This window comes from Trachypithecus francoisi, unplaced genomic scaffold (genome assembly GCF_009764315.1).
Source record: "Trachypithecus francoisi isolate TF-2019V2 unplaced genomic scaffold, Tfra_2.0 Lachesis_group4, whole genome shotgun sequence".
NCBI classification, from domain to species: Eukaryota; Metazoa; Chordata; class Mammalia; order Primates; family Cercopithecidae; genus Trachypithecus; species Trachypithecus francoisi.
The window spans coordinates 30,342,373-30,357,976 of NW_022681469.1; the positions used below are offsets into that span (position 1 = coordinate 30,342,373).

General features: G+C 42.9%; 1 protein-coding gene across 2 annotated transcripts in view; it reads right to left on the bottom strand.

Annotated features, from left to right (window-relative positions):
- Positions 1-10,758, bottom strand: part of CALU (calumenin) — a 33,483-nt gene extending 22,725 nt beyond the window's left edge. The window contains exons 1-2 of one of the 2 annotated variants that reach the window (XM_033194498.1): positions 10,623-10,758; positions 1,011-1,242 (exon numbers count right to left, since the gene is read on the bottom strand). In XM_033194498.1, the coding sequence (XP_033050389.1) occupies positions 1,011-1,231 (221 nt within the window). In that variant the 5' untranslated portion in view covers positions 1,232-1,242; positions 10,623-10,758. The remainder of the gene's footprint in view (positions 1-1,010; positions 1,243-10,622) is intronic. The other variant, XM_033194499.1, reaches the window with a different exon arrangement.
- Between the last annotated feature and the right edge of the window lie 4,846 nt (positions 10,759-15,604).

The window sequence follows — 15,604 nt, forward strand, 5'->3', positions numbered from 1 at the left end:
TTCAAATGTTATGTGGTAGTACTCGTTCTACATAGCAAAATATTTTTATTTCTGTCAATGTTGAAGAATAAAACACTGTACCCTTCAGTCAGTAGATAACCCAATAAAAAAATAAATTTATTCTGCAGCATCTTCCAAAGCAAATCCTATAACAATGTCTTAGGATCAAAATGCTACCCAACAAGGCAAAATATTTTTAGAAATTGCTATGTGTAGCACAACTTTCCACACAAATCTCTTGAATACAGTTTAGAAAGTTGCACCAATAGTGCTCACTGAGAATAATATTTTTACAAAGTTGACCTGCATTTTCTTCAAAAGGAAGGCTTTGGAAGGACCAAAAAAAAAAACAGATCCCCAATTAGAAATAATCAACTGGGATTCTACCAAATCAATTTTTCAGGTCAAAAGCTGTCTACCAAGAGAGCCAAAGAATCTGACTATGGCCCTGCTGTTACTGAAACAGTAACTCATACTCAGACATTAAGTTACAATTTTCTGAAAGACAAAGTTGATTTTATTTTTTTTAATGAAGCAAATACCTGAGAATGAAAATAAAGAGGGTGAAGGACACCCCGGGAAACCATAAACTTTATAGGGATCCAATGTGCAGTTTATTAGCCCATCAAAGACTTGGTTTGTGCCAGGTCAATAGGGCACAGTTTTTAAAAATTAAAAGCAGCAAAGATGAGAAGAGATGAGAAATCCCCCCATGCTATGCTCTTCTGGTAGCAAGATAATGCAGTTCAAGTTGGGTCCTGCAGTACTTGGTACTTTTATGCAAAAACGATGCTCTGTAGAACAAGGCACAGGCTGTTATTCAATTAAAAATGTATGAAATCAGGCACTTAGTGAAATTTTAGAGGTAGTAATTCCATGATTAGCTTTCAGAAGATATATTAATAGTTCAATACAACTTTACTCATAACTGAGCCAGAAAAGAAGGAAAGAATTAGCCTTTATAAAGAATGTCATTACCCACACTAGACCCCTGAGAGCTGGCACCTTACCCAAGCCTTTCCTTGCTCTCTTCTGGTGTCAGCTGATCAAAGGTCTTTGCTTCTTCAGCACCCAAGAAGGCATCATGGTCATAATCAAAACTCTGAGCATCATTGTGAACCTTGTCACTGAGCTGAGGCTCATGATGTACACGGTCCTTCTTTTCTGTGGGCTTGCTCAAGGCAAAGGCTGTGCACAGGGACAGGCACATAAGAAACTGTCGCAGGTCCATGATAATTAGATCTTAAAGAAAATGAAAAGCAGTTAATTCAGGAGGCAGTACGCTTAATAACTAAATAATAAATTAAAAGCTCACATCCCAAATTATTAATGTGATACACACATCTATGCAAGTCTTTTATATTATCCCAATTACTTAATCCATAAAATAAGTATGGTGGAATATCAGACTCTTCAATTATTATGGTGAGAAACTTTTACCAGTTTCCTTCATCTGATTGTAGGCTGGTAAGAAACTTATAGTTAAAATGTCCACTTTCTGTTTTCTTTCAAAAGATACCAAAGTAGAACTTTAATCTTTTTGCCTAAATTCGTAAGAATTAAAAGTGAAAGAACCAAGATTTAAATGCTGATTCCAAATCCTTTACTTTTTGTACATATTGGTGGTCTGGTCTTCAAATATGGCTGATTATTAGAATCATCTAGGAAGCTTTAAGTTTCCCCTATTGATTTAGATTCTCTGAAGCTGAATTCAGACATCTGCAGCTTTAAATGTTTTTCAGGTGATTCTGATGTTCATGAGATTAGGAACCAGCGAAACACTTGGCAGCTTCCTTGGTCTATAGCACCAAGTCTCCAACATCCAGGCTCAACCTTGAGTCACCTTCAAAGGCCAAATCATTAAAATGGTCTGGCCACAGGTAAGAACTTCTTTATCCTTCTGCACAGTTGTTTCCCATACTTGCCTAGGCATAAATACCACCTGTAGTACTGTTCAAAGTACAGATTTCCAGGCCCTGATTCAAACTTTCAGAATCTCTGTAGTCACAGGAGACTCTAATGAACAAGCACAAAGCTGGAACACTTGACTGAAAAAATGTGACAAAAAACCTGCAAAGAAGCTGCAGAGTAGAAATCTGTTTAGTACACTCTACTGATTCCCCACAGTACTATCCACAGTGGTTAAAGTCTTAGAGGAAAAAAAAAATTAAAAATCAAGAAGAAGGGTTTTCAGGATTTTACATTTTCTTTCATCACTGGGAAAGCAGCTCAGTGGGGGAGGGTGGGAGGTCCTGAAATGGCAGAGAACGTATCAGTGGAGAGTGTAAAGTGTTCTAGAGTAAATATGACAATGCAGTAAGACAAACAGAAATGTACCTAAGGAGATAATGGGGGCGGGGGGGCAGGCGGGCAGTGCCCCAAGTCTCAAAAAAGGTACTGTTACTGATGATGTGAAGGTTAAGACTTATGACAATCCATCAGAAGAAGCAATGTGAAAGCAAGACCATGAAACCCACAGAGAAAGGGGTCGAAGATGGTACTTATCTTACTCTATTCCTATCAGTGTTAGAACTTGGCTATGTTTCTCAACATTGTTTCATTCAATCCCATCAAAATACCCACATTTACAGACAAAGATAAGTAAGATGTTCAATGACAGTTCATAATGATTAAAAAATCGGAAAACAAATGAGAATTGGCAAAATATATTAAATCTTTATTATGGAAAAATACACAAAGGTTAAAAAGAATGGGCCAGGCGCGGTGGCTCACGCTTGTAATCCCAGCACATTGGGAGGCCAAGGTGGGCGGATCACAAGGTCAGGAGATAGAGACCATCCTGGCTAATGGGATGCTGAAACCCCGCCTACTAAAAATACAAAATATTAGCCAGGCATGGAGGCGGGCACCTGTAGTCCCAGCTACTTGGGAGGCTGAGGCAGGAGAATGGTGTGAAGCCGGGAGGCAGAGCTTGCAGTCAGCCGAGATCGCACCACTGCACTCCAGCCCGGGCTACCGAGCGAGACTCAGTCTCAAAAAAAAGAACGACGTGAGGCCGGGCGTGGTGGCTCATGCCTGTAATCCCAACACTTTGGGAGGCTGATGCAGGTGGATCACTTGCATCCAGGAGTTTAAGACAAGCCTGGGTGACATAGCGAAACCCTGTCTCGACTAGAAATACAAAAATTAGCCGGGCATGGTGGCACGCACCTGTAGTCCCAGCTACTCAGGAGGCTGAAGTGGGAGGATAGCTTGAACCCACCAGGTGGAGGTTGCAGTGAGCTGAGATTGTGCCACAGAACTCCAACCTGGGTGACAAGAGATCTTGTCTGGAAAAAAAAAAAAAAAAAAAAGAAGCCAGGCGTGGTGGCTCATGCCTGTAATCCCAGCATGTTGGGAGGCAGAGATGGGAAGATCACTTGAGGTTGGGAGTTTGAGACCAGCCTGAGAAACATGGTGAAACCCTGTCTCTACTAAAAATTCAAAACTTAGCTGGGTGTGGTGGCGCATGCCTGTAGTCCCAGCTACTCAGAAGGCTGAGGCATGAGAAGTGCTGGAACCCGGGAGGCGGAGGCTGCAGTGAGCTGAGATCGCGCCACTGTACTTCAGCCTGGGTGACAGAGTGAGACCCTTTCTCCAAAAAAAAGAGTGTAAAAAAAAAAAAAAAAAGAATGAGACGCATTTATCCACAGTGATACGGAGAACTCACCATGATATGTCAAGTGAACAAAAAAAGCAAGGTGCAAAACAATGTGAAGATCTCATTTACATAAAAAGCAAAACAAAATTAAACTATCTCCCCAGCTTGTTTTTATTTGTATAAAATACAACATGCACATAAATGGTGTGGAAAAATAAACACCCAAGTGCAAACAGTGGTAACCTCAAAGTTCATGGAAGAGACAGGAATGGGGTGGGTTGGTAAGACTGGTGTGAAAGTGAATTTTAATACTGTATCCTGTTGTATTGTCTAATTTGTATGAAGAGCACACTCTCATGTTTATTAGCTTTCTGTGTGTATCACTTGTAAAATACTGCTCTGGGTGAATAACACCACTCTGGCTGACCCTCCAATAATTCAACTGATCAATCAAATCAGTTAAAGAGTAAACAGATAATTCGAGATTTAGTGGCTCTATAAATACAACATTAAAGTGAGCATGCCTTTACTTCAGGGCAAAATGAAACTTCTATCTCAAACTATAAACAAGTCTTATTTTGAGAGAGTGTCTTACTCTGTCACCCAGGCTACTTGGAGTGGTGTGATGATAGCTCACTGCAGTCTGGACCTCCGGGGCTCAGACCGTCCTCCCACTTCAGTCTCCCAAGTAGCTGGGAATACAAGTGTGCACCACCATGCCCAGCTAATTAAAAAAAAAAAAAAAGTTGTAGAGTCTCACTATGTTGCCCAGGCTGGTCTCAAGTGATCCTCCTGCCCTGGCCTCCCAAAGTGCTGGGATTACAGTCGTGAGGTACCATATCCAGCCTATAAACAAATAATTCTGTAGATAAACAAAACTTTGGAAACAAAAAACAGAATTATATGTTGTTGATGTTTTGGGATATATCCCAACAATATGAATAATGACAGAGGCTTGCAGAATCAAGTAAAATCAAGAGTCACTACAACAAAGGATTTTCCTTATGCCTAAGGGGACTTTAGGAAAATTCTACAAATGATTACATTCTCAAAATAAAATATAGCATAATACCCTAACAATTCTTGCCAACCCCAAATATTACAATATGAATAAATGCTTATGCACTCTAACATTATCAGGGCCTGGAAAGGATACTATACCAAATTTTAAGACATGTAGCATACAGAAATGTAATATATTGGTTCACTTTGTGATTTAGAGGGAAAACTACATTTATGTTTCAGGCTTAATATCTTGATACAAGGATGCCAGAATTCCAAAGAGGAAAAGCCAAGCGATTTAGCTTTATCACTCACCTATTTCTCCTTCCTTCCCCTCTCTCGATTAAACTTCCAATCTCACCCTTAAACAGACTCCTCCATTCTGTCAATCAGTGCTTCTCAGGTCTCCACTACCCACAGTCTTTCCCAGACTGTGCTATTCCTTCAAGCCTGTGCTTCCCTTTCCCTCACCCACACAGTTTCTACCCTGCTGCCTCTGCTTCCTCACCATCCAATGCTACCCTGAAATCTGGCTTCCTTACTATTGATGAAACTGCCTACAAGCGTCATCAAAGACCACCAGATGGACAAAGTCAATGGTCCATCTTTAACTTCTTTATCTTTCTGCAGGGAGGAATGAAAAATCTGCACTTTAAGTAAGTTCTACTTAAAAAAAACAAAACATCCTTTGTGCCCACATATACCAACTCCTGGCTATTAGAAACTTTAACAGAAGGCCTCTTGTTTTATGAATACAGACACTAAAAACAAAAAACACCATCCATACCAAAAACTGTACTAGATTTATCTAAAACCATATGGTTTTTGGTATGGAGCGTGTGTGTATGTTCAAGCAGAAACAAAGGACATCTAAGACAAAGGATATTTTATGTGGGAAGATGTGAAAAGGAACAGTAAAAAAAATAACTTCATACACAGCATTTGAAAAACTACATTAGTGCACTTCATTTTCTTTTGTTGAGACTGAGTCTGTCTCTGTCGCCCAGGATGGAGTGCAGTAGTGTGATCCTGGCTCACTGCAATCTCCACCTCCTGGGTTCAAGTGATTCTCCTGCCTCAGCCTCCTGAATAGCTGGGATTACAGGCATGCTCCACCACGCCCGAATAATTTTTGTGTTTTTAGTAGATACGGGGTTTCACCATGTTGTCCAGGTAGGTCTCGAACTCCTAACCTCAAGTGATCCTCCCGTCTCGGTTTCGGCCTCCCAAAGTGTCGGCATTACAGGAGTGAGCTACCATGACCAGCTAGTGCACTTCATTTCTGAAGCATCTTTGTCTTTTCAACCAAATTGAAACCAAATGATACAAAGTTAATGGGCCTTCTCACCATTTTCCTCACCCACTTCAACACTTTATAAAAGTTTAGATTGGGCCAGCTATCTGGCAGTGGCTCACACCTGTAATCCCAGCACTTTGGGGGGCCGAGGTGGATGGAATGCTGGAGTTCAAGACCAGCCTAGGCAACCCCATCTCCACCAAAAATACAAAAAACTAGCTGGGTGTGGTGGTGCAGCTATAGTCCCAGCTACTCGGGAAGCTGAGGTGGGAGGATTGCCTGAGCCCCGGAGACATGAGGTTGCAGTGAGCCATGATCATGCCACCACACTCCAGCCTTGGTGAGGAAACAAGACTCTGTCTCAAAAAAAAAAAAAAAAAAAGGAAAAAAGAAAAAAGTTTAAGTTGGATACTGTCATCTAAAAAGTAAAAAAGTTTAGAGGAATAGGTACAGATCACAGATCACTTCCAGGTGGAAAGATCTTTGTGCATCCATTGGGCCATATATATTGATCACAATACTGGTCCAGTGGATATACTACGGACATAACAGACAACGTAATATTAGGAAAAATATGATACACGTAAACGAAAGACTTAGCTGTATGAGCTTTTATCATGCGATCTAGAAACTAAACCAATGCTTGTGAAAACTGAATCTCCCCACCCCCATCTCTCAAAATTTGAGTTTCTCCTTCTAAAATTTTGTCTCTCTTCCACGAAAGGCAACATCTAATATTTTTTTCTTGGGGAAAAAAAAAAATCTAGACCTGTACTGCCCAGTGCAGTAGCCACTAGCCACATGTGACTACTAAGCACTTGAAATGTGGCTAGTGTGAACTGAGATTGGTATAAGTATTACATTTCATATCTAAAGAATGGTATTTTATATGTATTAGATTAAATATTATTAAAATTACTTTCACCTGTTTTAGATTTTCACCTGAAATTTATAATTACATATGTGACTTGTATTACATTTTTATTGGACAGCATGTTAGGCACAAACCAAAAGATTAGAAAAGATGTCCAGTAGCTATCATCCTTTCGTAGTATTAATGTCACTAATAATGATCTTCTATAAAGTTGTTTTCATGAATCGTTCCAGTAATTTTTAAAAAGAAAAGATTAACAGGGTTAAGTGTGATTTTAATAACAATGAGTCTTAAGAATTGGTTTCTTCGATCCATCCAAAAATGTCCTTAAAAGCCCTAACTTCTTACCACTCCTCCCTGACCCACCCTTCAGGTAAGAACTTAAGAGCTTTCAAGGAAATGTTTGTCCTTAGTGTCCATAGTGGACATCCATTGGACCAGTATTGCAATCGATATATGGCCCAAGCTTTCAATTTTGGTAAAGTGCCATTGGTCACAGAATACTTAAATTGTTTCAGGGAAATTTAGACGTTTAAATTCAACTTCACAAGAATGTTAACACTGAGTGATCCAACAGTTATTCTGGTTGACCAAAGACCCATTGCTCAATGTTAACAATTGGGAGAAATGGGTGTGGTAGTAAAATTCCAGTTCTCTGAGCTGGATGGATATTCACCAGAAAAGGCATTTACCTCTCCATAATGCAGCAAAAGCAGGATCTCATTGTTTAACTGTCTACTTCAATTGGAGATTACAGGGAACAGCCTGATAGCAACTTAACTATACTAAGGCCCAGGTTATGAGATCTAGAAAATGAAGTTATCTGGTTATCTATCTGACATTCTTTACTTAAAAACTTTAGTACTATACCAATGGACCATCACATAAAAGTGATGGCATCCTTTATGATTTGATAAAAGTCATGACACCAACACATAACTTATTTAACGTCTCTCTAGTGATGAAGTTACATCGGTTCATCAATACATTCTAATTATATTGTGTGATGGAGGGAATACATTTACAAGACAGCTAATAAAAGTACAAAATCTGGCTGCAGAAGAAAAACCCTGAGTATGTCTCAAACTATTACTCAAGCTTCATTAGTTCTATAACAAAAGCAACCAGCACAAACTTTAAATTTTTCTGGCTAGAGAATAAAACACTTTTTTTTTTTTTTTTTTTGAGACGGAGTCTCGCGCTGTCACCCAGGCTGGAGTGCTGTGGCCGGATCTCAGCTCACTGCAAGCTCCGCCTCCCGGGTTCACGCCATTCTCCTGCCTCAGCCTCCCGAGTAGCTGGGACTACAGGCGCCGCCACCTGGCCCGGCTAGTTTTTTTTTTGTAGTTTTTAGTAGAGACGGGGTTTCACCGTGTTAGTCAGGATGGTCTCGATCTCCTGACCTCGTGATCCGCCCGTCTCGGCCTCCCAAAGTGCTAGGATTACAGGCTTGAGCCACCGCGCCCGGCCATAAAACACTTTTTAAAGAAGGACAGGAGCCTTGGTTTCTAGCTGTAATTTTGCTGTGCATGTGTAACAAGTGTGACATTGTTGAGAATTTGGTAGTTAATTTAGCTCAACCTTCCTTCAGTGCCAGATGTCTACAAATAAATTTAAGATCCTAGAAGACCTACCTACTATGATCACTCTAGCTGGAAGTGATCTGTTATTTTTTTCTTTTTGGCAAAAAGGGTGTGATCCAATATAAACTTCTATAAAACTCATTTGAACCACTCAATAACAATGACCATAGGCTACTTTAAGTTGTCTCCTTAGCTCCCCTTTAGAATCTGCATTTCTGGAAGAATGTCTGCATATCAGCCAGCACAAATTATTATCCCTATATTGTCCCTAATACAGTGTCTTGCACATTTTACTGGATTAATACATCTTACTGAATTAATTCGGCGGTACTTGGCAGCAATATGGTTCCTGCCTGCCTGTGTTCTCCAAGCTCCAATTCCGTTTACTGGATCTGGCAATTGGTCAGGAACAGGCAAGTGTTATTTCAGCTGTCTTAACTCTGATACATAAATTACAGCATCAGCAACATCCATACTTAAGAGTTCAGAGAGTGAGAATCTAGGGTCTTATGGTCTAGCTAGCATTTCCCATGGCTATCCTTGGCTACACCTCTGTCCTTCCAATATCCCCGGTACAACTACGTTACAGAAAATCTGTGTTAACACCAATGTACTAGGGTGTGGTGTTGCAGTCTCAGGCACGTGGGAGGCTGAGGCAGGAGGACGGCTTCAGCATGCGAGTTCAAGGCTCCACCTGGGAAACACAGCGAGACCCTCAACTCTAAAATAAATAAATTTTAAAAAATAACACCAATATATAGATCCCAATACTGCTTTAATGGATATAAAGTGCTATCAATAAGTATTTCTTGACACATCACTGGATGAATGAAAGCAAACAATGATTATATTGAGAGTGACAATGAGTTGGTTTCAAAGCTACATTGAGTACTATTCATTCAGGCATACTTAATATATTTTTGTGAGCTCATGGCTCTCCTACTTGTGATTCTCAAAAGAATCCTATTGGAACCCCCGTCCCCAACCCCCAGTCACCGTAAAACCTCAGATCAGGCCTTGGGAAACTCATTTTCTTGACAAATACTTGTAAACATTTGACAAGTGTTAGTAGGTAGGTCTTCTAGGATCTTAAATTTAGAGGTTATATCTGGTTCCTCGTTTGGATTATACTATATAAATTCTTCAGTGATGACTCGTTTGGTATTTGGTTAATTAAATCTACTGAGTGAGGCCAAACTTGCATTTGTCTTGTGTCAAGTTCCATTTTATGGCAAAGACTAATTTTACAGAGATTCCAAGATTCTCTGCCTCCAAGCTGAATAAGCTACTAGAACAAAAAAACAACTAGAAGCCACCTTATTCCCAATTCAGTTACGTTGACTTCATAGTTCATGCCAGAAAATGAATGCAATTCAATTCTCAAAGACACTATTCTAGAATTTTATACACTTAGAATTCAGATCACAGGCTCAAAAGTTTTAGCAGGAGACCCAGGGAGCTTTTACCTTGATGCAAAAGCAGCTTTCGAAACTGCAAGCCACTCTACTATACGCTTAATCACGGCAGCTATAGGGAATTAAGTTTATTTCTGACCGCAGCATGCTAAAGATCAGTAGGATATGGGGCTAGAAGCAACAAAAAACGTAAAAAGAAAGATTAATTCCCCAACAAAGCTTTAAAAACTATTTTCCGTCGCTAACTGAAATACGTAGCCAAACATGGAAGCTCTGAACATTCGGCTTTTCTTTAAAATTACAGATACCACCTAGTGTCTTCAGTCGTTCTTTCCCCCCTTGTTTCTGCACCCTTTAGGTGAGTGAACACGACCTTGGCAGATGCACCCTACTCTCGGGATGTGGCCTTGGGGCGGGGCTGGCAGATACAAGCAGGCTGGTGAGTGGGAGGCAGCAGGGAGCTGTTACAATAACACTATCCAAATGCCCTCCGACCTTCCGGAGGCAAAAAGTGACCCTCTGGTGCTAGGGACTCGGTGAGTGGCGTGACCCAGAGACGGAGGACCAGGACGCAGCAAACCAGGCACAGAACAGTACCCAATGGGACGGAGTTTGACCGGACCAGCCCCCTTCCAAGAGCGCGCGGGAAGACGGGCGGCGGCCTCCATCCCAGGTTGTACACCGAGGGCCCTGGGATCTCCAGCAGGCTCAGGCCTGGGACCCCGGCGCCAGCAGAGACAGGGGCCCGGAATGAGGCAGTCCCCTGCCGCGCCAAGAACAAGACCGGGGACAGAAAGAAAGCGGACAAAGATAAGGCAGTGGTGAAGGGGCTGGGCATCACCATACTTACCTTTCCTCGTATCCCCCACAACACAGGATGCCGAGGCCGCCGCTCGCCCACCGGCTCAGCTCACGCGCGCAAGCACCGCCCAACCGGAAGCGACTCTCCGCCCCGCCCTCATCCGCCTCGCAGGCGGCCTTCCGACCAATCATCAGCAAACTCGCCGCTGACGCATAGCTTCCCCGAGCAGCCATTGGTCTAACAATCGCATAGCCGGGATTGGCTGGAAAGCGCCACGTCCCCGGGACCTCGCCGAGCTGCGTGGACCGGATTCCCGCCCAACTCTAGTCCCTGGGCTTGTTGGGACCGCGGGCCCCAGCCCCAGCCCCAGCCCCAGCCCCAGCCCCAGCCCCGTACTGCGGGTGGCGTGGGCGCTGCCGTTTGGCTGCCACGTCCCCATTCACAGCTAATGACTCTGCTTCCACAGGGCTTCTTAGACTATCCTGCCAGTTATCTTCATTCCCGCAAGGCCACCAGGGCGGAATTAATCCGACTGAATCAGTCACCAACTTTATTGAACAATCCCAACTTTTTCTTTCCCTTCAGCGCTGCGCCCTGTGCTATCTACAGGAGGCTCTTCAGTCTTTGGCACCAGCGTATCTTCCAGCTCCATCTCCCAACACTCCCCCTCATCTTGCGTTCTGGGCACCATCATCTGTGTTTCCTAACAGCCAGTCCTTTTTCATCTTTAAGATTTTTGATCAAGAGGCTTCCTCTGCCAGGATTAAGTGCGTTTTCCTGATTTTCTGCCTTGCCAATAGAAGTCCCAGTTCAGATGTTAGCTCTAGAAACTTTCCCTGACCCCACTAAGCATAATTCTTACCTTATTTACCATCATAGCTGTTTATAGCTTCAGTACACTTTGCCAAATTCTGCTATAAAATGTAGCTTATCCATCTGTCCTCTTCTGGAGTAAGCTCCTGGGTAGGTATCTGTCTATTCATCTTTATATCTGCAGCTCTGAGCTTACTGCCCAGCTCAGTAATGTTAAGTGAAGGGAATGGGCCGAACCCATTGCATGTCCCTGGTTTAAGAGGAACGCAGTAAATCATCCGTTTAGTCATTTCATGTCATAAAATTAAAACAAGTATCAAATAAAGGATACTATAGCTTCAACACAAATGGAATGTAAACCTGTGGCGTTCTTAGCACATAAAGCCTCTATAGTTTAAAATCAAATTGAGACAAGTAGTTAAGCTCATGAAACAGTTAAGCTCATGAAAGCAAGCTAGTTACTGTCAACGTGAAAGTTTTACAACTAATGCTTACGGCATTCAGACAAAGGAGTGTCAGTGACCCTTGGTGGTGGTCAGAGAAGGCTTCAGAGGAAGATATGACTAAGTCTGGACTAAGGAAGTCCCAAATGGACTATTCAGCAAGAAGAGTGGTAGGAATAAGGACAAGTGGAGGGCAGAGTGGGGGATAAATTCTCAGGCCAGGTAGCAAATGAGGAAGGCAAAAAAAAAAGAGTGAGGGGGAAGCAATGAAAGGAAAGCATGGATGGTAAGTTTGGAGAGGTAATGGAAGATCTTGCCAATTTGAGGAGCCTGAACCCAAGGCAGTGGGAATTGTGGGTCTTCTTGGGAAGGTTTCTAAGCTTGTGCCTACAGGGAAACACATCTAATGGGCATTAACAATAAAACAGGCTGCCTCAGGAGGCATTATTTCAAAAACAGTTTTTAAAATACCTCCTTAAGGATCACTTGAGGCCAGGAGTTCGAGACCAGCATGAGCAACATAATGAGACCCTTCCTCCCCTCCTCTCTACGAAAAAAAATTTTTAAATTAGCTGGGCATGGTGGCACACACATGTAGTTCAAGCTAATTGCTTGAGCCTGGGAGGTTGAGGCTGCAATGAGCTGTGATTGTGCCATTTCACTCCAGCCTGGGCAACAGAGCAAGACCCTTTCTTTTAAAAAATAAAAATAACAAATAACAAATAACTCCTTAAAGTCAGGCACTGTGTTAGGTGCTGGTGAACCCAAAATAAATAGGACATCGTCCCTGTCCTCAACGAACTCAGCCTAATGGTGAGCCATCCATCCTGGAATTGTCCTAGTAAAGGCTAAACAGATAGTGAGAGTGCCAGAGATGGGGCCCTCCAACCCTGAGGTTCCCTAATGGAGAAGGGCCTGGCCTAGCAAGGGCAAGGGAAATGGAAATGAACCCTTATATACAAGAGGTTTTTTGTTTGTTTATTTGTTTGTTTCTGAGACGGAGCTTTGCTTTTGTTACCCAGACTGGAGTGCAGTGGTGCGAACTTGGCTCACTGCAACCTCCGTCTCCTAGGTTCAAGCGATTCTCCTGCCTCAGCCTCCCAAGTAGCTGGGATTACAGGTATGTGCCACCACGCCCGGCTAATTTTTGTATTTTTAGTAGAGACAAGGTTTCACCATGTTGGTCAGGCCACTGTCGAACTCCTGACGTCTAGTGATCCGCCTGCCTCGGCCTCCCAAAGTGCTGGGATTATAGGCATGAGCCACTGTGCCCAGCCACAAGAGAGATTTTAAAAGTGGAAATAAGTCCTGAGCTTAGTGACCACTTGAACGAATGAAATGAAGAAGGAGCACTCAAAAATTAAAAGGTTTAATCATGGGAGACTGGGAGAATTAGCTAGATACATGGAATGAGGGAAGTCAGTTGAGTTCAAAACATAGGAAGTCTGTGATGGCAGAACATCTAAAGAGAAAGAGCCAAAAGCCTGGAGGAGATACTTGGGAGGGGTTGTTGGCCAGGAGATGGCTGGTGGAGCCATGAGAACAGAGAAGAGACGAAAGCAGATTAGACCTCACGGGAGCCCCAGAGTTAGAAAGTGGGTGGAGGAAGGAAGAAAAGGACCTGAGGGACAACACATATTAGAAATGCTGCCAATAGCTGCACCCAAGGCCATCGAGTGAGAGCAGCACTGAAGGACTGCTTGTGGCCGCATGATGGTGTCACCACAAAAGACTGACATTCGTCTCCAAGCATCCCATCTCTGTTTATGGGTGCTACTGAACATTCAGTGTTTCCTGTGTGCAGACACTGTTCTAGGACTGGGGATACAGCAGTGAGCAAAATTAAGTCTGTCATGGTGCTTATATTCTGGTGTGTAGAGGTAAGTGAGACAGCCCAAAAACAAGAAAAAAGCAACATACATAGAATGAGAGGTGGTGACAGGTGCTGTTACCTGAAAAACCAGGGTTTGTTCTCTTAGTAACAAACAATGCAAAACTCAGTTTTATTATCGATAGAAGTTTTATTACTTGGCATATGTAAGAAGGATACTGGGAATGTTCTCTAAAGCAGTGTCTCCCCAAGGGAAGTTGACAGGAGGGTTTTACGGGGTGATGGAGAGAGGAGAAGGTGCAAAATCACGTGTAGAGGAGGGGTCCCAGTGGCACAGATGACTGAGCCATTAGGCCAGCACATAGGTGGCATGTTATGGCAATGAAGCTATAGCTCCTCCTAAGGTGGAGACTTTGACATGGTCAAGAGAAAAGTTGACACAGTTCATCTATAAGTTGCCAGGGTCTGCAAGGAGCTGGTTCAAACCAACAGGGTGACCACATTCCATGCAGGGTTTGGGGAAGAACAGGCCGCAGGGCAGAAGACTGTGAAACAGGCTGATTGCTCAAGTTGACTGAATTCCTTTTATCCCTGGAGACCCTGATATGGATTGGATCTGTGTCCCTGCCCTAATTTCATGTCAAATTGTAAACCCCAGTATTGGAGGAAGGGTCTGGTGGGGGCGGTGATTGGATCATGGGGTGGAGTTCTCATGAATGGTTTAGCACCATCCTCGCTTGGTACTGTATAGTGAATGATTTCTCATGACATGTGTTCATTTAAAGTCCGTGGCATCTGCCCTGCCCCTTCCTCCTGCTCCAGCCATGCAAAACATATCTGCTTCCCCTTTGCCTTCCACCATAATTTCCCTGAGGCCTCCCAAGAAGCAGAAGCGGCTATGCTTCCTGCACAGCTGCAGAACTGTGAGCCAATTAAGTCTCTTTTCTTTATAAATTACCCAGTCTCAGGTATTTCTTTATAGCAATACAAGAATGGACTAATACAGACCCTCTCTGTTTGCTTACATAAGGAGAAAAATAAGGCAGGAAAGGAGAACAGTGAGTGTTGGGATTATCAGGAGTGGTGTTGCCATCTCAGAAAAGGTGGCCAGGGAAGCTCATGAGAGGGTGACGTATGAGTGAACATCTAATGGTGGTGAACATTCCAGGAAAAGGGAACACCAAGGCAAGGCCCTGAGTTGGGAGTATGTTTGAAATGTTTGAGGAGCAACTGGAAGCCAGTGGGACTGGAGTACAGTAGCAAGGAGAGTAGAGGACATGAGGTCAGAGAGGGAGCAACAGGAATGGGGGAGGGAGAGAGGGACATCATGCAGGGCCTTTAGGCTATTGCAAGGACTTTAGCTTTCGCTATGATGAGTGAGAGGATATGGAAGACTGACTATTTGCTAAATTGTTTCTTCTTCTTTCTGTGAACCCAGCTAGACTACATTTCCCAGCCTCCCTTGCAGTATGGCCATATGACTGAACTTTGATGGCAGGAAGGAGGGTGGAGATGTTGTACACTACTTCCAGTACTGGCCATACAGACCTGCCATGTGTAATTCTCCAAGCTCATTCTCTTTCTGTGGCTAGAAGCTGTGTGTTTCAGATGGCAGAGCCACAAGATGGACGGAGCCTGTGAAACTGCCACTCAGTTTTTGAACTAGGAACACCATTTTTGGACTCTTTGTGAATAAGAAGTAGAACTTCTATTAGCTATTTTATGCCATTGATATATTAGGATTTATCTCTTTCAGAGCTAGCATTGCCTTAACTAATACAGAAGGGAAGCTATTGGAAGGTTTTGAGCAGAGAAGTAACATATCTAGTATTTTAAAAGGATCACATTAGACTGAAAGGGAGTAAGGTTAGGAACCAAGTGCATTTAGGAAGTGTTTGCAACAATCCAGGTGAGTGATGATGATGATGGTTTCGTCCAGGTTG